At 41.6% G+C, this 27,821-nt stretch overlaps 1 protein-coding gene across 1 annotated transcript in view; it reads right to left on the reverse strand.

Annotated features, from left to right (window-relative positions):
• PRKCA (protein kinase C alpha) overlaps nucleotides 1-27,285 on the reverse strand; it is a 515,514-nt gene extending 488,229 nt beyond the window's left edge. Inside the window, exons 1-2 of the mRNA XM_030828485.1 lie at nucleotides 26,866-27,285; nucleotides 23,768-23,799 (exon numbers count right to left, since the gene is read on the reverse strand). Coding sequence (XP_030684345.1) covers nucleotides 23,768-23,799; nucleotides 26,866-27,038 — 205 coding nt within the window. The 5' untranslated portion in view covers nucleotides 27,039-27,285. The remainder of the gene's footprint in view (nucleotides 1-23,767; nucleotides 23,800-26,865) is intronic.
• Between the last annotated feature and the right edge of the window lie 536 nt (nucleotides 27,286-27,821).

A 27,821-nucleotide genomic window follows, 5' to 3' on the forward strand; every position in this document is an offset into this window, starting at 1 on the left:
ACGGACTAAATGGACTAAGACCTGCAAGGTGGCTCCTGCCTACCTCTCCAGCCTCTTCTCACCATAATAATCCTCATTCAAAACACTCCAGCAAATGAAATCTGCCTTCAGTTTTTGTTTTTTTGTTTTGAGATGGAGTCTGGCTGTCACCCAGGCTAGAGTGCAGTGGCACCATCTCAGCTCACTGCAACCTCCGCCTCCCAGGTTCAAGAGATTCTCCTGCCTCATTCTCCCAAGTAGCTGGGATTACAGGCACGCACCACCATGCCTGGCTAATTTTCATATTTTTAGTAGAGACGGGGTTTCCCCATGTTGTCCAGGCTGGTCTCGAACTCCTGACCTCAAGTGATCTGCCCATTTCAGCCTCCCAAAGTGCTGGGATTACAGGCGTGGGCTACCACACCCAGCCTCTGCCTTCAGTTTCTAGAACACACAACGTTCCCCTTTTAGGGCCTTTGCAGTTGCTGGCTGCTTTACCTAGAAGGGTTTTCCTTTCATTTTCAATCAGTTCACTCCTTTCCTCCTCTAGAGTTCATTCAAATATTATTTCCAGCTGGGTATGGTGGTTCATGCCTGTAATCCCAACACTTTGGGAGGCCAAGGTAGGAGGATCATAGCTTGAGGCCAGGAGTTCAAGACCAGCCACGAGTTCAAGACTGGCCTGGACAACATAGCGAGACCCCCATCTCTACTAAAAAATAAAAAATTGTCTTTTAATAGCCAGGCACAGGGGCATGCACCTGTTAATACCCAGCTACTCCAGAGGCTGAGGCAGGAGGACTGAGCCCAGGCGATTGAGATTGCAGTGAGCTACGATCACCACTGACTCTTACCTGGGCAATAGAGGGAAAAACATTACCTTCTCAGGAGAGATGTTCCTGATCCTTCAGACTAAGTTAGGCCCCCTGTTACACATTGCCAAAATCCCATGGCCCTTTCCTTTGTAACTCCATATGCAGTCTTTCGTTACTTGTCCACGTGATTTTCAGATTAGTGGCTGGGTCCATCACTAGAGGGATTCCAGCAGAGGTAGTCTCAGCTTTGCTCACTTGTATCTCCAGCATCAGACACCATGGCTGGCAGATATGACAATGAATGCTTAGGGAAAAAAATCTGTTGAATAGTCACCTAAAATTTTAGACCTCATTCTGTGAAATAATTATCCTCCAAACTTGTCATATTAATACTCAAATAAAAGCTATCTGATGACTACAAATTTCAAAAAGATGAGAAATAGAGATGAGAGCAGAAAGGATGAATTGAAATAAAAAAAATGTAAGTCATGTGGACGAAGGAGACACAGGACATGAAGTTTACAGAGCTGATGTCAGATAGCTGGCGGTTATGGGAGCACATGATAATAGAAACATCCAGAAATTTTATTTTTGAGACAGTCTCACTGTGTCGCTCAGGCTGGAGTACAGGGGCACGATCTCGGCTCACTGCAATCTCCATCTCCTGGGTTCCAGTGATTCTCATGCCTCAGTCTCCCCAGTAGCTGGAATTACAGGCGCACACCACCACACCCAGCAATTTTTTTTTTTTTTTTTTTTTTGAGACAGAGTCTCACTCTGTCGCCCAGGCTGGAGTGCAGTGGCATGATCTCGCCTCACTGCAAGCTCCACCTCCTGGGTTCACGCCATTCTCCTGCCTCAGCCTCCCAAGTAGCTGGGACTACAGGCACCCACCACCACGCCCAGCTAATTTTTTGTATTTTTTAGTAGAGACGGGGTTTCACCATGTTAGCCAGGATGATCTTGATCTCCTGACCTCATGATCTGCCCACCTCTGCCTCCCAAAGTGCTGGGATTACAGGCGTGAGCCACCACGCCTGGCCTATTATTATTATTAAGAGACAGGGTCTCACTCGGTCACTCAGGCTGGAGTGCAGTGGTATGATCATAGCTCACTATAGCCTTCAACTCCAGGGCTCAAGTGATTCCCCCCACCTTGGCCTCCTGAGTAGCTGGAACTATAGGTGTCCGCCACCATGCCTGGTGATTTTTACATGAATCCATTATCAAAAGTAAAACAAAGGTACTGTTTGATATCACTTTCAGCAAATCTCCCCTGGATCAAACTTTAGACTATCAAGAATTTTCAAGTACTGATGAATAAGAGGCCTACCTAAGTAAACTCCAAAGTATGAATTGGATGGACACAGCAGATACAGAAGTCACATACTGCCAATGCCAAGACAAGCTGAGTCTGTACCCAGACGACACCCTACTCTGGCTATGTTCAACATAATTGATCTCGGCAGCTCAAAAGGATGAACAGACTAGGCATGAGGCAGGCACACAATTACTGAGTTGTTTGCGCTCCTAGCAGCTCTCATCCTCAGGTAGGGATACAGAAGAGAGGATGCTCCTCAAAAGTAAAGTGTTAGAGTTGAATTAACATTTGATTATATGTAAACCCATTTTCATGCATCTTTGAAACCTCCTCAATCTTATAAATTGGCCAGGCTCAGCCACACTTGTTTTATATCATGATATACCACCAGGATATAAGACAGGAAATTAAAGAGCATGCTCTTACAGACAGATTTTTACAATTTATTACGGTGAGTGAGAGCAGAGGGCAGGGAAGACAACATTTGCTTTTAAAGATGTACAAATCCATGGAGAAATTACCTTTCAAAACCTTTTTTTATGAAATGTCACAAAAATCCATGTGATGAGAAAAACAAAATGAACCAATATGAAGCTCTACATTCAAACACTAACCCAGTCACATAGAGTGATTTGAGCAACACTTAAATCTGAGTTGCATCCAGAAAATAATCTGTCCTCATTTGGTGAAGATTCAATGAGAAAAGATATCTACATAAAGTGCCTAACAATGGGCCTACACAAAGGGGGTTCTCAACAAATGGTAGGTCCTCCGGTTATTCCTAGTAACTAGCATGGTACCTGCTAAATAATTTTTAGGTGTGTGAATGGATGGTAGCCACTCATGGATGGAGGTCTTAGGGCCTTCACATCAACCCTAAAACCTAAAACTTTACACAAAAGGCCAGTTTTAAAAGGGGGAAACGTGGAGAGGGATGGGAGACAGGAATGGAAATCATTTTAAAGGTCAAATTTGCAAAAACAGGAGTTGTGCATGCAAAAGCTGCAGTCCTATAAACTCAAAGTAATCCTAGGGCTCTCTAGCTAGCTCAAAGGATTCAGAGTAAGCTTTTAATAAATCACAACCACCCACCCCTTAGGGCTTTTTTCTCTCTTCTCTGCACCCTGTTCTCAAAGGGTTTTTAGGAACATTTGCCTCCCAACTTGCTGTTTTCAACATGACTTTCTCTCCTGTGGATTTATGAATAGGACACTCTACCCCTACTATCATCAAGCATTGCTGGGGTGAGGATCCCACTATTTCACCCTTAATTATGGTTCCTATAAGACCAAACACAAGTCTACTCCTAGTATTTTGTATTTCCTGTCCAGATTTTTTTTTTTTTTAAGTGGAGCAGGAGGCAACAGAGTGATTACTTGGGTCACAGAACTCTGTAAAAGACCATGAAATCAATATGTGACTCAAATACCAAATTTCAACTGCAAAGAGTTCCCATAAATTGAATAGTAATAAACATCAGCTTGGGCCTAACAAAAGTTAGAAAAATTTAACATTTTACATGCTGCTAATAAAGAAAAATAATGTCAAGGGATAAAAAGGATTGTTGGCTTCCCCCACTCCCCAACTCAATTCTAAACCAACTCAATAGTCTGGCCTAAGGCCAATACACAATGACCAATGGTTTGTTTTGCATGAAACGTTCAATATCTCAATGGATAACATTTTTAGGAAAAATTCTTACTGGCATAGTTGTTTTTCTGAGATGCTGCGCTTCTAGGGAAGAATTAAAAGAAGTGGGAGAAATATGTTATATAAACACTGACTAGCAAGGTAATTTAGAGCTTCCAAGGATTTTTCTTTATTCTCGGAGGAGATCTGTAGCTAGGAAGGGACTTGGAAAGGATGCAGCCTAGGAATGGCAAATTGTTGTCTCCCATGTCAATTCCAATCAACCAATATGTAATGGCCACTGGAGCCCTAATTTTGAGAAGAATTCTGAAGTTAAATGAAGACCGTGAAGACCATGAAGACCGTGACTAATGAGTGTTATCTGCCATAGTATCTGGCAAGAATGTCATATGTTTGCTATCCCTACTAGAGTCTAATTCCCCCATTTACACAGATGAGGACAAAGGCCTAAACTGGAGTCAAATCAAGATTACCTAATTTCCAGTCTACTGCTTTTTTTTTATCACATTGGAAAGTCTCTCAAATTTTTTTTATATACTAACTTATAAATGTTGACTTTTTTTTTTTTTTTGAGACAAAGTCCCACTCTGTTGCCCAGGCTAGAGTGCAGTGGCACAATCCCAGCTCACTGCAACCTCTGCCTCCCAGGTTCAAGCAATTCTCTTGCCTCAGCTTCCTGAGTAGCTGGGATTACAGGCACACACCACCATGCCCAGCTTTTTTTTTTTTTTTTTTTTTTTTTTTGTATTTTTAGTAGAGACAGGGTTTCACCATGTTGGCCAGGCTGGCCTCGAACTCCTGACCTCAGATGATCTGCCTGCCTCAGCCTCCCAAAGTGCTGGGATTACAGGCATGAGCCACTGATCCCGGCCTGTATTTCTTCATAAAAGCATCCTTAGTATTTTGTGTATCTAAGTCATATTTATCTGGTTATATTTTAAACTCCCTGATAAGAGTGAAGAGGCTAATTTTTATGAAAACTCTTTCTCCATATCAATGTTTATGTGAAGTTCTATACACAGCAGGACCAAGTGTTGTTGACCATCTGCTTCTTCAAACGGGAACACACCCAATTCACCTCTTGCTCTCTTTGCCACCAGATGTTCCAGTGCACAAAAATAACTAAAACCCAATTCTGATCTTGTGTTGGAAATTAAAAGACCAGGAAAAAAAAAAAAAGATGGTATGTACAGTCATGTGGGTGAAGTTTAGACAAGTAAATGGCTATAACAATTTGATTAGCAATTTTTTTTTGAGTCAGAGTCTTGCTGTGTTGCCCAGGCTGGAGTGCAGTGGTGTGATCTCAGATCACTGCAACCTCCACCGACCTACCGGGTTCAAGCCATTCTGTCTCAGCCTCCACTGTAGCTGGGATTACAGGCATGTGCCACCATACCCAGCTAATTTTTGTATTTTGGGTAGAGACGGGGTTTCATCATGCTGGCCAAGCTGGTCTCGAACTCCTGGCCTGAGGTGATCCACCCACCTCGGACTCCCAAAGTGCTGGGATTACAGCCATGCCCAGCGATTAGCAATTCTTTCTACCACTCCAACAGACACACCCATACACACTTCTTGCCCACAGAAGCAGTTGATAAAAATTCAATCTGCATAGAGGTCCAATGAACATACTAAATACATTTAGAGAAACCTCTGACAATCTGATTTTCCACAAGTAGCACGAAGTAAATGTCTCAGTGTTGCATTTTAGATACAGCAAAATTTAACATAAACCATTTAATCATACTAACTGCTCTCAATTTTGGACACCTTGATAGAAAACATTCCATTGGTGTTCTTTCCACAATAACAGACATATAATTAACAAGCATGTGAAGTTACAAAGGCATCTTAAAAACTAAATAACCCAGATTGACTTGAGTCTGATCATTTGAACCTCTGGATCAAGCTGCCAATTTGCAGAAAATACAAAGGAATGTGGTAACGTGCACTGGGAGCATGCAATTAGCAAAATTCTGACTGTGGAAAACTCTACAGGTCAAAAGAAGTCAGGTACTCCCCCAGATAAATTATAAGGAAAAGGAGGAGATGGAGGAGGAAGTGATCATTTAAAAGAGATTTAAGGACATTTCCATTATTTTTAAAGATGCAAGGTCAAACTATAGTACCTAAGGATAACCATTTGGGTGATAAAACTAAAAAGCATGAGGAAGCCATGAATCTAAAAGTCATAATAGTGATTACTTTGGTGGGAGGGATGAGGCACATGGAGGACTGGTCAAGTTTTACTACTTAGCCTTGGGCAGTGGTTACAGGAATGTTGACATATAATTCATTAAACTATGCATTTGTTTTGCATGGTTTTCTGTATGTGTTTTATTTTACAATGAAATTCAGGTTTAAAAAATATGATCCAATGTTACTCCCTAAGAATACTCCAAAGCTAGCCAGGTGCAGTGGCTCATGCCTATAATCCCACCACTTTGGGAGGCCGAGACAGGAGGATTGCTTGAGGTCAGGAGTTGGAGGCCAACCTGGACAACACAGCAAGACCCCATCTCTACAAAAAAATAATTAAAAATTAGCTGGGCATGGTGAGAACTGCCTGTAGTCCTAGCTACTTGGGTGGCTAAGGTGGGAGGATACTTGAGACTAGGAGTTGGAGGCTGCAGTGAGCTAGGATTTTACCACTGCACTCCAGCCTGGATGACAGAGGGAGACTCCATCTCTTTAAAAAATTTAAAGATTTTAATTTTTTAAAAAATAGTCTAAATTTGAATCTTCTAATACAGTAGCCACTAGCCACATGTAGCCATTTAACTTTAAACTTTAATGAATTAAATTAAAAATTCAGTTCTACATTTTAAGTGCTTAATAGCCAGATGGTGCAAGTGGCTACCATACTAGACAGTGCAGATTAGGGAACACTCCAAGATCACACAAAATTCTACAGGACAGTGTTAGTCTACAGGTAGATGCTTTTCCAGATCTCTGAGGCTCCATGAATTCCTATTTCATCTCTCCTAAGAGACCAGGCAATGACATAAGATCTTTGGCCTTCCATTTCTATTAACCATGCTTGTCAATGAGATTACTGCCAATGAGAACCAATATAAATGCACTCAGCAACCACCCTGAAAAGGCTGACCTCACCAAGAGCGACATTACTCCAAAGCAACTAAAAGTTTAAAAAGTTTGGAGCACAGAAACCTATTTCTTCTAAAGATTTCAGAAGGGTACTGATGAGAAAGAACTCCAGTTGTTAGAGCCAAGGATGGTTTGATCACTTCAGGATGTGGATAGCACGAGTCTGAGTTCATGGAACAAATACAAGTCCCCTCAGCCCTTCATTCTGGGAACTATCAAAGATTTTTTTAAGACAAGTTAGCTAACACCCTGTAATCCCAGCACTTTGGGAGGCTGAGGCAGGTGGATCACCTGAGGTCAGGAGTTCGAGATCAGCCTGGCCAAGATGGCAAAACCCTGTCCCTACTAAAAATACAAAAATTAGCCAAGCGTGGTGGTGCATGCCTGTAATCCCAGCTACTTGGGAGGCTGATGCAGGAGAATCGCTTGAACCCAGGAGGCAGAGGTTGTAGTGAGCAGAGATCATGCCACTGCACTCCAGCATGGACGACAGAGCAAGACTGTGTCTAAAAAAAATTTTTTTTTTAAAGTGAGCTAAATTATTTGAAAAGGGAGGCCATTATGCAAAAAGACAATAACATCCATATAGCAGGCACAAAGGAGCAATAAAGAAGGTGACATGGAAACTGTCCTTGGCACTTAAGTTCTATCAAAATTTTTCAAAATTATTCATACACATCAAATTAGCAGTGGTCATTTCTGCCCATCCGCAGAGTATCTTCAGAACAACTGTCTTCAGTTTCTCATTCTGAATATGGTTCAAAGACTCAGGGCAATAAAGAATGTCCAAGAGACACCCCCAGGGAAATTTACCAAGGAGAAAAAAAGGAACCATTGTTTCAGACTAATTTTTAAAGCAACTCAGAAACCTAGCATAGGAAGGAAAATTTTCCATGGAATATTTATAAGACTTGTAGGTTGTGCTTGGATTTAGCTAGAAAATAAACATTGAAAAAAGCAGACATAAATGTCCATGTTTAATCTCCTATCACCAGATCCGTTATTTTGTATATTTTGTTTGTTTACTTTCTGTATCTTTATTTCCAAGGTCAGAACCTCAAATCAACAACACTGAAACTATCAAAAATAAAGCTTTGACTTCTGTATTTGGCTTGTACCACTCAGAAATAACTTCAATTTTAAGGATGGTGTTACGTAAACTACAGAATGCAAAACTACCAAATAATAAGCTCCATGACTACATTCAGTCAAGCTTTAAATCTCGTTTAGGGAGCTACTAAAAATATGTACCTTTGTAGATTAACTAATGAGTTAATTTATTTGCATGTGTGTATTTTAGGTAATATATAAAAAGGCAAAATCAGCTCTGGTATGAAAACAATATAAGATTTTTGCAGACTAAGTAACACCAGAACTGTATAGCCTGTTGCCAGAGAATCACAGAGTTAAAATTAGAGAGAAAAAATATATAATTTCATGAAGGGTCATCTTCCTTGTCCATGAATTCTCATCCAATACAAATCAAAAGTCTGAAGCATTTTTAATATTCTTTAATACAAGTTCTTGGTGTTGTTACTAGACTGTTCACCTACAAATTATAAAAGCTAAATATACAATCCTTATTTACCTGGTAAAACTCCTAGACTTTAGATGCATATTTGTCTCTAAAAGGCACTGCCGTTTTTCAAAGAAAATAAAAGGAATCTCGTGTCTGCTTTGTTTGCAGATTCCCTCATGCTTTCTTTAAAAAAAAAAAATAGAGTATTGGATGGGCACTTGTACTCACTGAGAATGGCATTTGAGAGTCAAGACTACAGAGTACAAGTGCAAAGGTTCATAGCACAGGGTCACACTATAGGAGGTAGGGGCTAGAGATTTAAGTGGCCACTCTCTCAGGGTTTGGGTTACAGCAAGTCACTTAACTCTTACAGCCAGTTCTACAGGTATAAATTCAAGAACCTGGGCTAGACAGCCTCTACAGTCCTTTCTTACTCTAAAATTCTAAGAACAGGGCTTTTCCTGACCCTATGACAACAGGATTCACCAAGAAGGCCAACAAAGGCCAGTACTTAAATGTATATGAATTCAGAGGCAGGCAGAGTGGCTCACACCTGTAATCCCAGCACTTTGGGAGGCCAAGGTGTGGCAGATTACTTGAGGTCAGGTGTTCAAGACCAGCCTGTCCAACATGGCGAAACCCTGTCTCTACTAAATATACAAAAAAATTACTTAGGTTTGGTGGCAGGCGCCTGTAATCCCAGCTACTTAGGAGACTGAGGCAGGAGAATCCCTTGAACCCAGCAGGCAGAGGTTACAGTGAGCCAAGATCACACCACTGTACCCCCCACCCTGAGCGACAGAACAAGACTCTGTCTCAAATAAAAAAGTAAAAAAAAAAAAAGAAGTATATGAATTCAGGTTATTGCATGACTACCACCTATGAATATATAATTTTAGTAATATTAAAACCCAGTGTTCTGTAAGACATACCCAGTTATTTCTTAGTGACAAAAAGTTTTGCTCATCTGACATGAAATATATTCTACTTAAAAAAAAATTTTTTTCATGCTAAGAAAAAGTCTCAGGCTATCAGGACAAAATACCTAGAATATAAAATATAACCTGACAAAAAGGAACACACTGGAAATACAACAGAAGCCAAAGTTAATAATGTGCTTCATAATTTTGAGATAAAACTTTGACCTTTAACAATTCTTCACCAACGGGTAAGTCAGCCAAAAACAACTTGTGCACAAATGATATTGTCAAAATTAAAATCACAAATGCTTTCTATTTTCCAGAGTTTACTTTAAATAAAATATATAACATCTAGAAGAGCATTAGCAATATACTTCAATTGTCATATTACTCAGAAAATTAAATGAAAAAGCCCAGAGCCTCTAAATTATCCTTCTACAACATTTCATTAGATTCATGGCAGACCACCATGGCAGACCACCATTGCAAGCCTTTTTTTGGGTGGGGGTGGAGGGGACAGGGTCTCACTGTGTCACTCAGGCTAAAGTGCAGTGGCACAATCTCAGCTCACTGCAGCCTCAACCACCGGGCTCAAGCAATCTTCCCACTTCCAAAGTAGCTGGGACTACAGATTAGTAAAAATTAGCCTTGCTAATTTTTATAGTTTTTTGTAGAGACAGGTTTTTGCCGTGTTACTCAGGCTGGTCTAAAACTCATGAATTCAAGCAATCTGCCTACTTAGGCCAGCCACCATGGCAAGTCTTTTTTTTTTTTTTTTTTGAGACCGAGTTACCCAGGCTGGGGTACAGTGGCGTGATCTTGGCTCACTGCAACCTCTGCCCCCTGGGTTCAAGCAATTCTCCTGCCTCAGCCTCCCAAGTAACTGGGATTACAGGCATCCACCACCACGCCTGGCTAATTTTTGTATTTTTAGTGGAGACAAGGCTTCACCATATTGGCCAGGCTAGTCTCAAACTACCGACCTCAAGCAATCTGCCCACCTCGGCCTCCTAAAGTGCTGGGATTATAGGTGTGGGCCACCACGCCCAACCCACCATGGCAAGTCTTAAGCATACCAACTATTCCTGCTGCAGCCCAATAACTCACTTTATAAAATATGACTTGAAAGTTAATTTGCTTCCATATGAACTTTAAAGTAGTTTTTTCCAATTCTGTGAAGAAAGTCATTGGTAGCTTGATGGGGATGGCATTGAATCTATAAATTACCTTGGGCAGTATGGCCATTTTCACGATATTGATTCTTCCAACCCATGAGCATGGAATGTTCTTCCATTTGTTTGTATCCTCTTTTATTTCATTGAGCAGTGGTTTGTAGTTCTCCTTGAAGAGGTCCTTCACATCCCTTGTAAGTTGGATTCCTAGGTATTTTATTCTCTTTGAAGCAATTGTGAATGGGAGCCCGCATCGCCAAGTCAATCCTAAGCCAAAAGAACAAAGCTGGAGGCATCACGCTACCTGACTTTAAACTATACTACAAGGCTACAGTAACCAAAACAGCATGGTACTGGTACCACAACAGAGACATAGATCAATGGGACAGAACAGAGCCCTCAGAAATGATGCTGCATAGCTACAACTATCTGATCTTTGACAAACCTGACAAAAACAAGAAATGGAGAAAGGATTCCCTATTTAATAAATGGTGCTGGGAAAACTGGCTAGCCATATGTAGAAAGCTGCAACTGGATCCCTTCCTTACACCTTATACAAAAACTAATTCAAGATGGATTAAAGACTTATATGTTAGACCTAAAACCATTAAAATCCTACAAGAAAACCTAGGCAATACCATTCAGGACATAGGCGTGGGCAAGGACTTCATGTCTAAAACACCAAAAGCAATGGCAACAAAAGCCAAAATCGACAAATGGGATCTCATTAAACTAAAGAGCTTCTGCACAGCAAAAGAAACTATCATCAGAATGAACAGGCAACCTACAGAATGGGAGAAAATTTTTGCAACCTACTCATCTGACAAAGGGCTAATATCCAGAATCTACAATGAACTCAAACAAATTTACAAGAAAAAAACAAACAACCCCATCAAAAAGTGGGCAGAGGACATGAACAAACACTTCTCAAAAGAAGACATTTATGCAGCCAGAAAACACATGAAGAAATGCTCATCATCACTGGCCATCAGAGAAATGCAAATCAAAACCACAGTGAGATACCATCTCACACCAGTTAGAATGGCCATCATTAAAAAATCAGGAAACAACAGGTGCTGGAGAGGATGTGGAGAAATAGGAACACTTTTACACTGTTGGTGGGACTGTAAACTAGTTCAACCATTGTGGAAGTCAGTGTGGCGATTCCTCAGGGATCTCGAACTAGAAATACCATTTGACCCAGCCATCCCATTACTGGGTATATACCCAAAGGACTATAAATCATGCTGCTATAAAGACACATGCACACGTATGTTTATTGCGGCACTATTCACAATAGCAAAGAGTTGGAACCAACCCAAATGTCCAACAACGATAGACTGGATTAAGAAAATGTGGCACATATACACCATGGAATACTATGCAGCCATAAAAAATGATGAGTTCATGTCCTTTGTAGGGACATGGATGAAACTGGAAAACATCATTCTCAGTAAACTATCGCAAGGACAAAAAACCAAACACCGCATGTTCTCTCTCATAGGTGGGAATTGAACAATGAGAACTCATGGACACAGGAGGGAACATCACACTCCGGGACTGTGTGGGGGGGGGGGGGGGACAGCATTAGGAGATACACTAATGCTAATGACGAGTTAATGGTGCAGGAAATCAACATGCACATGGATACATATGTAACAAGCCACATTGTGCACATTACCTAAACCTAAAGTATAATTAAAAAAAAAAAAAAAAAAAAAAAAAAAAAGTTAATTTGCATCACACAGACATCAATCCAGCTCAATACCAGCACGTGCTATGGTGCCTAGTTGTGCAAAATAAGTAAAAAAGAAAAAAAAAGGATAATGGTGCCTATCAGCCATTATCCCTAAACTTGAATTAGCACCTAAAAATTAAATAAAAATCATTCCTCCATGTTTCTAAACTGTTTGTAATTAACGATCATTTCCATTTTAAAGTCACATATATGTGATATACAGAAACAAATCCTCATTTTTTAATTAAAACAAGAATTCTAGAGAAGTTTTCCATATTAATGTGCTATTCAGATTGAAGAAACTAATGTGAAACTAAAGCAACAAAAGTCACTTTAGTATTAAACAAATTTGGCATATGATAAAATTAGGTTCACTAAAAAGAAAACTTCAGAAGTACTGTTAGGCAAATTACTCATAATATGATCATCTTATTTTGTAACCCACCTATTAAATTTTAAGTCATCCATGTACAACTTTTCACAACTATAACAGCATTAAGAAAAACACCTTCGTATTGAGAACTTGACAGTCATGTTTTAAGCTATTTTCTACATTGTAAATACTTAAGAATCAAGTTAAAATACTTTAAATTTTTTAAAAATGAGTAATCTCCCATTTTCACATTTTAGGACAGTTCATTCACTGAGGATGTATAGTTGCATGCATGAATTCAACAAAAGGAGGAAAATGATTTAAGCTAGTGTACAGCCATTTAACTTCAACACAAATCTGAATGGAAGCTAATGGAAGTCTTTACAACTGTGAGCCAAGCTTTCTAAACCAGTGAGAGTTTTATTCCAATTACCACAAACAGCACCACAAATCATTCTTTATTAGAAACCTAAGGGAAGGAAAAAATGAAGAGATAAGTTGAGAAAAAGGGATTGGCTACTTATCTGTACAGCTTCAGCAACTAAAAAAAACTACTGCAGTGGAAACATAGACATTCACTAAATCTGCCTGATTTCAAATTACAGCTTCCCAATTCACCAGTCACACATGAGGGCAGCCTACTTAGCTTCTGTTCCAGCATCCTTTCCACCCATGGGGTGGTAGTACACTGTAAGTTCACAGTGGCATGGTAGCAGTATCATGTAAACTTGTATTTCTCAAATCTGAATCCCAGATGAAAACTAACACTCCAAACTAGGATACTAGTACACTGCAGCACCCCTTTCCTTTCCTTACCAAGGTTTCTGACCACAGTGAAAACACATCAGCCCAAGGTTAGCCCATGGAGAGAGGAGGAATAAACTACGGATCATGAATCAGAAATTCTGACTGAATAAATCAGTAGACAGTTTCTAAAATAGAAAGTGGTGATTTTTTTTTTTTTTTTTTTTTTTTGAGACAGATTCTCACTCTGTCACCCAGGCTGGAGTGCAGTGGCGCAATCTTGGCTCACTGCAAGCTCCGCCTTCCAGGTTCACGCCATCCTCCTGCCTCAGCCTCCTGAGTAGCTGGGACTACAGTACCCGCCACGGCACCTGGCTAATTTTTTGTATTTTTAGCAGAGACGGGGTTTCACCGTGTTAGCCAGGATGGTCTCGATTTCCTGACCTCGTGATCTGCCTGCCTCGGCCTCCCAAAGTGCTGGGATTACAGGCGTGAGCCACTGTGCCCGGCTGCTGCTTTTTAATATGTAAATGTTTTAGTTCTTTATTTTTCCCTTATTAATACATATATCTAGTATAACTGAGTATCTCATCTCCAGTCATAATTTCCATGTGGTAAGACCCTGGACTCCCAATATGATGCTATATATAATCAATAATCAATATTGCCAGCTTCCTTACAGTAGAGAGATCAGCAGAAAGAAGTGTCAAAGTAGCACACTTTTTAAACCAGGGGTGTCCAATCTTTTGGCTTCCCTGGGCCACAATGGAAGAATTGTCTTGGGTCACATGTAAAATACACTAACACTAACAATAGCTGATAAGCTTTTAAAACAAATAAATACATAAAATTTTAAAAATTCATAATTTTTTAAGAAAGCTTTCAAGTTTGTGTTGGGCCACATTCAAAGCCATCCTGGGCTGCATGTGGCCCACGGGTTGAACAAGCTTGTTTTAAACTCAAGAAGTTATTTTCCAAGCTTCAGTACAATGTATCGTCTACATGTAGATATAGTAATCCCTGTATTTATAACTTTGTTCTGAAAATGACATGAAAACAAAAAGATACAAGAGGAAACAATCTATTTAATAAAGAATGAGTATGTGGCAAAGCGTGAAGTAGCTCCCTACATATTTTTCCAATCTGTTCTTCCATTTGGGGGTCAGTGGGGGCAACATCTCAAATAAGATGGGCTATCTCAGTCTACTGCTCCTGGAACGTGAGTCACTCTCATCCCTCTCACGCATGCCATTCCCTTACCTTAGAAGAGCTTCCTCCATTTTCCTAATGAAAGGAAATTCTAGCAACCTACAAAGCCAAAAACAACAGCCATCTCCTGATAAGCTCAAAAAATATCTCCTTCCTTCCCACATGCTTCAAAAACTGTTATTTCATTCAGACTAAGATATAATATAATGTACGTGATAGACGTACTGTTACCATGTGTTGTTTTCATACATGTCTTCTGTCCCACGCCCTGCAGGGTCTGGCATGACATAGACTAAACAGAGGTCCATGTATCGGGCCATAACCTCCCACTACAGGCAGGAAGCACATTAAGTGCTACTGAATTGAAAAAACACTTCCGGCTGGACGCAGTGGCTCATGCCTGTAATCCCAGCACTTTGGGAGGCCAAGGCAGGTGGATCACCTGAGGTCAGGAGTTTAACACCAGCCTGGCCAACACAGTGAAACCCCATCTCTACTAAGAATACAAAAATTAACCGGGCATCATGGCACATGCCTGTAATCCCAGCTACTCGGGAGGCTGAGACAGGAGAATTGCTTGAACCCAGGAGACGGAGGTTGCGGTAAGTTGAGATCGTGCTACTGCACTCCAGCCTGGACAACACAGCAAGACTCCGTCTCAAAAAAATAAAAGAAAAAAAGAAAAAACACTTCATTCTTTAATACCTCGACATTTGAGTTAATGGTGTGATTTAAGTGTGACAAAACTTCAAGAAAAGGAGAATTGTAAGAGGCAGCAGAACACCTGGCTTAACAGCATGGCATCTGGACTCATACTGCCCAAGTCTGAATCCCAGCCCCACCATTTTCTAACTATGTGGCTGTAGACAAGTTACTAAACCTCCCTGTGCCTCAGTGCCTGTTTCCCCATCTGTAAAACGGGAATCACAACACTGCCTATCTCTTCAGAATTGTTGTGAGGATCAAGCGAGTTAAAAGTGAGTGCTTAGAACAGTGTATACAGTAAGTGCTATATAGTTGCTATCAATTGTAGCGTTTCAAGTATAAGAAAACCCCTATGTCATAAACTTTGTGCACAACCATACATGAGCTTGTGTGTGTATCACACAAGCTAGGTGTATATATATATATACACACTCACACATATGTATACACACATACATACACACATATATACACATATATACACACACATACACATACACACACATACACACACATACACACATACATATACACACACATACACACACATATACACACACATCTATATACACACATACACATATATACACATATATATGCACATATTTATATATATATATATAGAGAGAGAGAGAGAGAGAGAGAAATTCTATCGTAGGGATTAACTCAAAACTACCAGTTTTCCTGATGGTAAAACCATGAGTTAATCTCTACAGTAGAATTTTACTCTCAATTCAACTGTTAACTGGACCCTCATTGACCCAACCCCTCAAACTTGAGGAAGCTTGTCCAAGTCAGAGCTAAACTCATATCTCGTATTTACACCCTTATGGTTTATTTCCTAACTACCTACTGCAGTCACCCTGGACAGGACAGATGTATCAACTATTTCTCATAGATATTGGAGGGGGAACAGCAAGTGAAGGCATTAAAGATGAACTGCCCTTACGTTAATCTTACTTGATGGACTTGCTCTTAAATAATTCTTATCTTGTGCTGGCAATTAATCAAATCATTCCCTTCCATTCCATTCTTGATAGAAATCTATTTCCAGAAACCATTTTCCCTTTTGTATAATTTAATAAAGAGTTTTTTTAATGCAGTTATAGCAATTTCTACTAGACACAGCCAACACTGAAGTGGTCACGCCTTAAGTTTAACATGAGATTTCACAGTCTGGGTGGAAAACAAGACCTGAAATAAAGGGTCTGCCATGGAAATTTTGACAGACTGATGAGGACAGTGAAACCTTAATTTTATGTCACCAAGAAATGTTTCATAATGGCATCATTCTTTCCTCTCCTAATATAAATCCAGGCTTCATTCATACCAGAAGTTTCCACTTGGCTCTGAAGAATGTTTTCTGCAGAACCGTTAGAATTTGAACCCATGACACGCCCCACCAGCCTGGTTAAGTACTTTAGCTCTATTTCTAAGATGGGGATAACATCCTGTTATAGGGTACTTTTGGAATGAAAGCTAGATGTCTGACATAATGTAGCATTGAATACATACTCATTTTCTTTCCTTTCAATTGAATAAAATCTTGAAAGTGATTCTAATCACCATTATAATCTGTGATGATAAACATAATCACAGCTGTTTCACTCCAAAGCTGCTGCTGCCATTCCTGTACATTTACTTGCATATTAAAGCACAAAAACCCTTATTATTTGTATTAAGGCACAAAAAATGTATTAAGGCACAAAAACCTTTCAGGTACAAAAATTTTAAAAATAACAGAATCAGTGAAGTTGAGCTACTACTCCCTCTGGAGCATGATGATTGAGCTCCAGTTATTACCAATCTCAAAGTAAAATAGAACATTTAAATAACTGTACCAAACAAGTACTAAAAGCTGGTTTTACTTTCTCACCCTATACCCAAGACATTTTCCCCCTCCTGCTATAGCCCATGATACACTCTTGTTTTATCAGTGCAATAAGATTTATTCTTGATGCTTGGATAATCTTCTAAAGATAGAAAGAAGACACATTAAGCGGTTTATTTCTACAGTGTTAATGTGTTAGGTTTAGCCATTACGTATGTTAACTTATTATATACATAAAGGTAGAATTTTCTGCTCCCTCTTTTGAATAAGTATGCTTAGCTTCAAAAAGTAATTTTTCTTTAATGATCCTAAGATCTTAGTTGGCACAACTTTGGATTATAAACTTGCTTTAAAAAAATATAGAAAAGGTAGCCAGGCAGAAGTCACTGTGATCTTTCTGGTTATTAACGTTTGTATCACATCTCTTAATATTTATATAATCACACACCCAACAAATATTTACATAGTATCTACTGAGTGTCAGGCACCACATTACACACTGGAGACACAAAAAGAAATAAGACTCAGTCCTGGCACTCAAAACTAGCAGAGGAAACAGAAGTAGAGAGGTGATACAATGTGAAGGTCCTATGATAGGAAGGGTGGGGCACGGGAGCTCACGCCTGTAATCCCAGCAGTTTGGGATGCCGAGGCAGGCAGATCACTTGAGGTCAGGAGTTCGAGACTAGCCTGACCAACATGGCGACACCCCATCTCTACTAAAAATACAAAAATTAGCTGGGTGTCATGGTATGTGCCTGTAATCCCAGCTACTCAGGAGGCTGAGGCATAAGAATTTCTTGAGCCCAGGAGGCAGAGGTTGCAGTGAGCCAAAGTTGAACCATCGCACCCCAGCCTGGGCGACAAGAGCAAGACTCCATCTCAAAAAAATAAAATAATATAAAGAAAAGGAAACTCAAACATCAGATTTATCTGCAAAAGTAAACATTTATTCGGCTTTCACGGCCTATGAGGATAAATAGCCTCTCCATATGCTACAGCCCCAGCTTCTGGTGGCGGGGGTAGGATTGATGTGTGAATAAATTAACGAAACTTTCACTTACCGTATAAAGTAAAAGAGTGGCAATTCAGAAAGTCAATAATCAGAAATCATTTTATAACAAGTATGTAGCACCAAATGGGAACACTCAACACTAGTTTTATTTAAGCATCCCTACTTCTAAGTATTAATGCATTTTTACAGAGGAAAAACACGGTTGAAAAGAAAAATAGCATTTTTTGTTGTTGTTGTTTGGTTTTGTTTTTTGAGACAGGGTCTCACTCTGTCGCCCAGGCTGGAGTGCAGTGGCACAATTACACCTCATTGCATCCTCGACCTCCCAGGCTCAAGTGATCCTCCCACCTCAGCTTCCCAAGTAGCTGAGACCACAGGCGCTGCACCACTGTGCCCAGCTACTTTTTGTATTTTTTTTGTAGCGATGGGGTTTTGCCATGTTGCTCAGGCTGGTCTTAAAGTTCTGGGCTCAGGCAATCCGACTGCCTCAACCTTCCAAAGTGCTGGGATGACAGGCATGAGCCACTGCACCCAACCACAGAAAGGCAGTTCTAACTGTCCACCTCCACCACTTTTCTCTGTAATTCAGGCATTATTGACCATTTCATCTTTGAGACTGAGATAATGCTTTGACCTGGCATTACTACAAAACCTCTAGGTTTCAAATTACACTCAGTCTTCCATGGATTCTATCTTTTGGAACTAAACCTCCAAGAATTTATCTCTAATTAACATAACTTACAATTTGGGGATAGGTAACCAATCAAAACTGAGGTACCAAGGGCTGAACCCCTCTTGAAGACAGAATAATGGAAAACCCTGGCACTAACTTTGAAAACCAGCTGGCAGCCAGAGGCCACACAGTGTTAGCAGTGGTGAATGCAGTACATAGGGAAGACAGATCCTCTGCTCAATCTGGCCAACCTCATGATTCCACCCAACTTGTACCTCAGTCTCCTATCTCCTGGTACTTGGTGTCCATACAACTCGGCTCTCAGAACACCGTGGCGGATGAGGACAACTGTGCATTCCTTTTCTGAAAGGCTGGTGACTCAATCGCTACTGCCCCCTTTCTGTTTAAAGTCCACCTTCCTTAACTAGTCTTGTTTTCTGAAATCCCTCAGCTCACACAGCCAAGAGGAGACTCATTCTTTTTTTTCTTCCCTTAAACACCAACTTTCATTCTTACAGAAGGAATAGAAACCACCACCCTGCTCAGATGAGCCAATGAAACACCTTCTCTGAAACAGGCCTTCAAAACAAAATATCAAAGGGGAAGAGTAGCTGATTTTTTAACCCCTTAACACTGAAAAATGCAGAGCTTCAGTTGGAGTCACAGATGAAGTACAATATATGTTGTGTTCTTGGCAGGGAAACGACTCGAGATTCAAAACAACTTCTTAGTGGCATCATTGAAAGCACAAAAATGTGAATTCTTTCCCAGCAGACCCCTCAAAATCCAGTGATGATCATTCAGGGACAACAGGCTCCTGTTGGTCATGGTTACTGGCAGAGCTTAATTCTCATGCCGTTTCTTGAGTATCTTCATCAAAGAGCCTAGGTTTGTAGTACATTTTCATTTGTAATATTAAAAGACAAACAATAGCAAAAAAAAAAAATTAGGGAAAACAAGTGGAGGTTAGGCAGATGTAACAAACTGTGTAACTGTTTGGCATTTGAAATAGGCAGGTCACATTTTGAGAGGCTGTAATTAGAGAAGTGCATGGGTGTTGCTCCGCCTAAGGAGGGGGAAAAAAATCCAGTTGGCTGTTTCCCTTTTCCAGTACTGAAAGCAGTAGATAACACTGTTTCAGCTCTGCTGCCCCAGAGGAAGAGTGCATTTGAGCAGTACAGTGGATCGCTCTGTTCTCTGATGACTGACTTTGGAAGTAGCTAGTGCAAGACAGAAACTACCGACTGGAAACAGACCTTCCAGACTTGAAACTCAACTTCATCAATGTCCATACCACACAAATCTACTTCCCTGTCTTCTTCTCCTTTCTCTGATGGGGGAAAAAGGACTAGATCTCTGCTAGTCTTATGGAGATGAAATGAGTGCTAGGGGTACATCAAGCAAAAAACATTCAGCCAAAAATAAGAAGGCAACCCCAAGTCATGTAAAAAGGGTCACTTCAGAGCTGCGAAGGAACACGCTTGTCTTTATCTCTGAGGTCCTTAAGAAAAGTATTTCCCACTTGGAAATCTACTACACACTCATCTTTCTCCTCCCCAGAAGAATGGCCCTTGGTTTCACTGTTTCAGGCAGCAAATTCTGACAATGGGATCCTGTGTTACTTGCCCTGGTAATGTCAGTTTTCAGGGTTGTATACTATATTGCAATATAAAGAAGAATGGCACAGAGTCCATGAAGGGAAAATGGGAATAAGCCAATAAGTCTCTCCAGAGAAACGCCCTTCCCTTCCCCAGCATATAACATAAATGAAAGTAGAAATAACCTTAGTGCTTCACATGCTTGTAAGATGCCATTCTCTAAATGGCATAAATTACAAACCCAGTTTTAAGGACTAAAACTCACTTATTTCTTTAGTCTTCAAATACCTACTCACCATTTACTAAGTAAAATGAAGATAAATATTTTGGATCTAAAGCTATATTACTTACTGCATGAATATGTGAGTCACTGAGAGCATACACACCTCTCTAGTTAAAAAAAGAAAAACTACGCTTGCTGCAGATATTTTACCTACTAACCAAAGCAGCATACTACATACTAGTGGATAGAAAGCACTGCCTCATCGGGTAAAAATACTCTGATGTATGAGGAATACAAAAAGCAGTTTCAAACTCCAGCTGCCATTTCCAGAGGGTGTGTTGCCAAAGGTATGAATGAGAATGAGTTATTTTCCTGCAGAAGAATGATGCTCTATCAAACAAAACCAAGGAAAAAAAAACAAAATTAGAGAGCATTAAAAGAAAACTTAAACACTCTACGATGGTCAGATGTTAATAGAAAGATTAATTTTGCGGTAGGAGCCAAAACAGAAAATGCTGGGTAACTATATTTGTGGGATTAAAAGCATCATCCCAAGGTAACATATCCTTCTTAAGTTACAACAAACAATAAAATATAATGGACTAGCGTATGCCTACTAGAAGTCAAATACAGATGAGACACAGTAAACAAAATATAACAAGCAGACAGCATGTTACAAATAAATGTATACTATTGGAAAAGGCTTCTGTGAACTATAATTTGTAAACGCACCAGGGTAATTCATTATTTAAAGAGATCTGAGGTTAAATTCTTCACCAAAGCAAAGAACTATATAGAAAGCACATAGTCACTTCTCTAATTTGTCTGGTTTGTAAATCCAGAGTTTCAAATATTAGGTAAAGTAAGGCAATTCACACAACAAAAATGGCTAAAACACATTTGAAAAAAAAATGTTCAAGCTCACCCACAAGGCAGGAGATGGAAATCTAAAAGAGGGGCCCCTTTTCACCTACCAGATTGGTAAAAAATGTAAAAGATATATATTATCCAATATCTTCACTGGTAAAAATGAAGAAGAAGTCCCATTAATACAAAAAAATGTGCACTGGAACTCTTGAAGAGCAATTTAGCAGTACCCACTAAAATTTAAGATGCACACATACACACTTCTGGCTATTGTAGAAATACCTATACTAATGTCCAATAATGCTCTTGACAAAGGTATTTGTACTAGTAAGAACTGAATTACAAAATACCCCTTGATAGAGGAATGGGTGAATAAATAGGATACATCCACACATGCAGCCACTAAGCAGAGTAAGGCAGAACTGATGCTTTGATGTGGAAGAATATCCACCATCTACTGCTGAGTGAAAAGAGCAAGTTACAAAGTCACATAAAATTTTGATCTCCTTTTAAAAACTAAGTATGTGTGAGTGAGTGAACGAATGGTTGTCTCAAACAGAAGTTATCCCTGGAGGAGGGAAAAGAGAAGGGTATGCAATTTCACTTTTTATTTTATACAGTTTAAAATTTTTATGGGTTTCACTTTTATAATTTAGGTAAAAGGGAGTTATGTTGCCATGAAACTATTAACCCGCTAATCCATTAAAAGTTCAGGAGATGCTCTGGGGGAAATCATGCAAAACCCCCTGGGGCCTAGTATTACGGCCACTGTGATTTCCACAAAATCTACTCAGATGAGCGGGTCTAAGAGGAGCCAACCTTATTCTAATCAACCTTATTTTTTATTTATGCAGAAAATGATAAAAGTTTTAGAACCAGATAACCACTTTCTCCCAGACAAGCAGTACGGAGAAGATTCAGTCCAAAAATTTTCTTATAGATTTATGTAAGTCCCCACCCAAACCAAAAGTATCACCAAAAATAACAGATGTCAATCACATTGGCCCAGAATCTCACATCTTTACACTCCCTAAAGTTATGTTCAAGCCTAGGCTCAAATCTCACCTACAAAGTTCAGGCCCACAACTTTGAGAACTAGAAAGAGCTACGTTTTCCTTTCATCTTTTGTAGAGACTGGTGTAACACATTTTTCTCTTTCTTCTCTTTTTAAAAGGAATATCCCTTGATTTTCAAATGTAACTCTGAAAATGATACATTCAGTAGGGGGTTTTAAGCACATCTTGGAGAAAGGAAGGTAGAATATTAAATGAATAATCATACCATAAAATACTCCCATCTAAAATATGTTTAGAAAATGTATATAAGAAACAAGTTCACAAATTTGAACAAGTTTTTAAAAGGCAACCAATTTACTAGCACAATCTCAGAGTTGTAAGAAAGTACACAGTGCCTTTCTCTCTAATGCACTTAATATTAAACAGTGTTAGGATAATATTCTCCAGGCTAGAATGTACTTTCTGCTTACCCTAATGATAAATCTATGCCCAGATGGGAAACGGAACCAGAACTAAATAAACACAATACAGACAATGAGCAGGAGAGCCAGAAAAGTTAGCTAATGAGCCTGTGATGCCTTCATGAGCTATAAAGTGGGTTTCTTCAAAAAGGAAAAGTCAAACAAATAGAATGGAGAGTACAAAAAGTTAGATATTTGATGTGTGTGAAATGCAATTACAGATCAGAGGGGGAAGCAAATGGATTTCTTTCTGTATGTGATGGCTGGTATCACGTGTTGTCAGATATGTAAGCTGAAAGAAAAGCATGCTACAGTCATACCATAGAAATCAGTCATCAAATCATCAATGAAACTTTAAAACATGCAAACTTTGTTCTCGATGACAACTGGTATTCTAAACAAAACAAACCCTTACTAGAATGAAATATGGCCTAAAATTAGTTGCAGTGAGTCCAACTCAATACATAAGTAAAAGCGATGAAGAATAAAAACAAAGAGGAAGAACAAGGAAGAAAAGCCACTTGAATACAAAGTGATTCCATTTTTTTCTCAACACCCACACAAAGACAGCAGTTTCTGACAAGAATGTTCTCAGCAAAAAATAAAATTACAGAAAGCCTTTTTTTTTTTCAATAAGAAAAAGGCAGCTCTATATGCAGATTAGTAGGCCCCAATTATTTTTTTAGGGCCCAAATTTACAGCCCTCGTATTTCAAAATTATCTAAATAACATTTTTTTATTGGAAAGAAAATATGACTGGAAATATTGTTCTTGTTTGGAATGCTTATTTCATGTTGTGCTTGAAAATAAAACCAAAAGTGGCAGCTTACCTTGGCACTGGAAGCCTTGTTTCCCAAACCCCCTGAAAAACAAAAACAAGAACAAAATATCTTAACATATTTTGTGTTGGACAGCATATTTTAAACAAGTTATGTGACCAAGTACTCTACTACTAAAGGTTTGTACGTGAAACCCAATGATTTAATAGAAAAAAAATACCTAAATATCTAGTCAGATTACTGTGTAAATTCAACCTTGAGGGGAAAAAAATCTTGCCTATAAAGGATCACTGAACTATTTCAATATATCAAGCTTCTTTCCAATTTTTTATACTATGTTATCGATACTAAAATTTCAAGACAAGAACATGACTGTATATTGAAACTTGTTGGCTACAATACAATATTCAAGTAACAAAAGAGTTTATGGTTAAAATTTTAAAAGGAAGTTGCTTATTTTGTTCCTGAAGACCAAATGAAAATTGTTTTTATTTCCCTAAAGACAACAAAGTGGCTTACTTATTATGCATTTGTTTAAAATATTACGTGTCTAGAAATTGCCAAACGGCATCACTTTTGACATTTAATTTTGGCTTAGGGAACCAGATCTTAGAAAATATCATTCCTATTGTTTGCATTTGAGATTACCATGATCTAATTTCTACTGAGAACCAACAGCATTCAAAGCACATATGGAGGCTATTTTGTTCTTGTAAATGACTTTAGAGAATTTACTCTGTAAGCAGAGAACCCTGACATGGACTTTCAATTGCAGGTATTGTTCTACTAGAATGAACTGCATTAAAATTTCTTCGGAAGGCTGAGAGTCATAATCTCTTGCTTCACATAGAATGTTTAATGTACAAAGTATTTCACATACTTTTAAAATTAACTTAGAGTCATCCCCCCTACCAAAAACCATATCTAACTCTAAACATTTCGCTTAAAAATATCAGTCATTTAATATTGAAATAAACTTGTAAATCAAGGACCCCGTAGAAGCAATAATGAAAGCAAACTGAAAAAGACAATCCCCATGGATGGTTTCCTGGGACTTCCAATTGGTTGGTTTACAATTAAATGCAGAGTGCTGCAGGGATACTGGGGGGGGGGGGGGGGGGGCTTTATTTTCCACTTCATAACATTGGTGGTGACCTGAGCGCCTCTTCAGCTCACCAGGGGCTGATCCTTCAAGGGCAACTGATAGTGGAAAGACAATAGCTAGCTAGCCTCGGTATGCTGCAAGTCCCTTTCTAACTCTCCTACTTCCTGCAAAAGTAACCAGCAGTCTGTTCCCTTTTAATGGACTCTCACAGCTGACCATCTCCTCTTAACCAAATGCAATATTCTCTTTGCCCTGATGCTCCGAAATTTTTATTTTAAATAGCCTTATCTACGATTACCTATTCCTTTGAGCACAATCGCTTCATATGCTGACTAGACAGTGGAAATCACCATAGAGGTGGCTGTGCTTTTCATAACAGCGTACTTGGGAGCAGATGTCTAAAAAGGGAAGGAAAAATTAAACACCTTATTCGCACCACGATCATGGGACCTGCCCTTTGGGATGTTTTTCCCCAGGTGTGATGGATTCAGACAGAGCCATCCATACTATGTTCACTCTAGTGGCCCAAGATACCTGCGCCACACAGCTGGCTGGTGGCAGGATTCACTCCGTGACTGCCACCCTGTGCAGCTCCCCCCTGGCCTAGAAGGAGAGGGAGCTAAGAAGCCCTAGCCATAGCTCTGTCTTGTCGGGAACTTCCTACACCACAAAGAAGAGGTAGAAGAGTCAGGACGTCAGGCGACTTAAGAGAAAAACCAAACTACTGCTGCTCTATAGAGGACCTAGAGCTCCTTTAGTTCCAGCTTTCAAAACTTTTGTGTGGTGACGGTGATCTGGGAAGAAGGGTCACACACCTTTTGAGAATCAGATGAAAGCTGTAATTCTCTCACCAGGAAAAAGATTCACAAACACAATTTCACTCAGTTTTACAGGGTTCAGAGACCCCTGAAGCCCTTCTATGTATCGATTCTCCATAAGCCCCCAGGGACCCTCCGAGTTAAGAACGCCTGAATTCATTGGCGATTACCTGATCTCTGGCCCTTACATTACTTTTCTTAAATAAGGCCTCTGTCATCATCAACAGGGTTACAGGTCTAATCTCGAGTTGACAGGGTCTATTTTATTTTTTTGAGACGGAATCTCGCTCTGTCTCACCCAGGCTGGAGTGCAGTGGCCCGATCTTGACTTACTGCAGCCTCCGCCTCCCGGGTTAAAGCGAGTCTCCTGTCTCAGCCTCCCGAGTAGCTGGGATTACAGCCGTGTGCCACCACGCCCGGCTAATTTTGTATTCTTAGTACACGGGGTTTCACCATATTTGCCAGGCTGGTCCCGAACTCCTGACCTTAGGTGATCCAAATGCCTCGGCCTCCCAAAGTGCTGGGATTACAGGCGTGAGCCACAGCGCCTGGCCCACAGGGTCTATTTTAAATGAGTCCCTCTGCCCTTGTGCCATTTGCCTGCTCGAACTCCCCCTCCCCCACTGCAAGCTCTCAACAGTTTGCTCTCTCTCTCTCTGCTCACTCAGAAAAGTCAGTCTTTCCGTGCCCAGTAGATGCAGCCTACAGTAGGCAGGGGCCCAAGATTCCAGCGCAGTCCAGCCCGATGGGAAGCACAAACACACCCCCCCGAACGCGCCCAGCCAGGCTCGCCAGCAACTTGGACCGCGCGCAGCGAAATCGCAGCCGCTCCTCTGTTACTCCGGGGTGCGTTTCTCCGGGAACCTTTGCCCACTAGGGCCTCTCCTCCTCCCCTGTCCCCTGGGCTCACACTCCGGCAAGCGGCCGCTCCGCTGGGTGCGGGCGGGTGGGCGCGCCCGGGGAGGTGAGGGATCCCTTCCGCGACCGCACGGGGCCAGCCTCCCTCTCGCGCCAGGGGGTGTGTGTGGCGGGACGGCGACGTCCCGGGAGTCCTGCCCGCTAGTGTCAGGGCCGGGCGCGCGTGTCACTCCGGGCGAAGAGTTCGGACTCCCGCCGGTTCCAAGTTCTCGGAGTGAGCCAGCCCCGGGGCGGACGCGCCGGAGCGCGGGGTGCCGGGACCCGGAGGCGGGGAGGAGCGGGGCAGGAGTGCCCGGCCCGGCACCTACCAGATGAAGTCAGTGCAGTGGCTGCAGAAGGTGGGCTGCTTGAAGAAGCGCGCGATGAATTTGTGGTCCTTCACCTCGTGCACGTTCTTCTGCCTCAGCGCCCCTTTGCGGGCGAAGCGGTTGGCCACGTCCTGAGACGCCGTGGAGTCGTTGCCCGGGAAAACGTCAGCCATGGTCCCCCCCCAACCACCTCTTGCCTCCGCCGGGTAGCTGCGGCCGCGGAGGGCCGGGTGGGCGGGGGCGGCGGGGGAGAGGTGCGGGCTCGGGGCGACCCCGGGAGCGGGGCGCGGGCCGGTGGCCGAGGGCGCGGCGAGGGGGCGCGGCGAGGGGGCGCGGCGGGTGCCGGGGAGAGTCGGGCCGGTGCTGCGCAGAGCGGGAGCGGGAGCCGGAGCCGCTGGCTCGCCCGCTGGCCCCAGGCTCACTGACAGCCCGGCGCCGGGCGCTCGCGCTTCCTACTCGCGGCGGCAGAGGCGGCCCGGAGCGGCGCCGCCCACCGCGCATGCCCCTAGCGCGAGGCCGCGCGGACGAGCGGCGGGAGCGCGCGCGGGGGGCGGTGGCGGGGTTGAGCGGGCCGGGCCGAGCGCGGAGGAGGCAGCGAACGCCTCGCGGTGCTGGGAAGACTGGGCAAGGGGAGGCTGCGGCGGCGGCCGGTGGAGGGCCGGCCCGAGTGGGGATGCGGGGGAGGAGGTCGGGAGTGGCGGGTCCGCGCTCCTCCGCCGCCTTTTTCTTTCCTCCCCTTCCTGCGCCCGGCTCTCCTCCCTCTCGCCCTCCTCCGCCTCAGTTCTCCTCCTCTTCTTCCGCTCTTGCCGCCCGGCCTACTCCTCTCCCCGTCTTCCTGCTCCCACTCCCGCTCTCTCTCTTGTCGACGGGCTCGGAGTCCTGCGCCACCCGTGCCGGGCCGAGAGGAGCCCGCGTCCGGGAGTGGGCTCCACGCGCAGCCCCTGCCCCGGAGCCTC

This window comes from Nomascus leucogenys, chromosome 14 (genome assembly GCF_006542625.1).
Source record: "Nomascus leucogenys isolate Asia chromosome 14, Asia_NLE_v1, whole genome shotgun sequence".
In the NCBI taxonomy this organism is placed as follows: Eukaryota; Metazoa; Chordata; class Mammalia; order Primates; family Hylobatidae; genus Nomascus; species Nomascus leucogenys.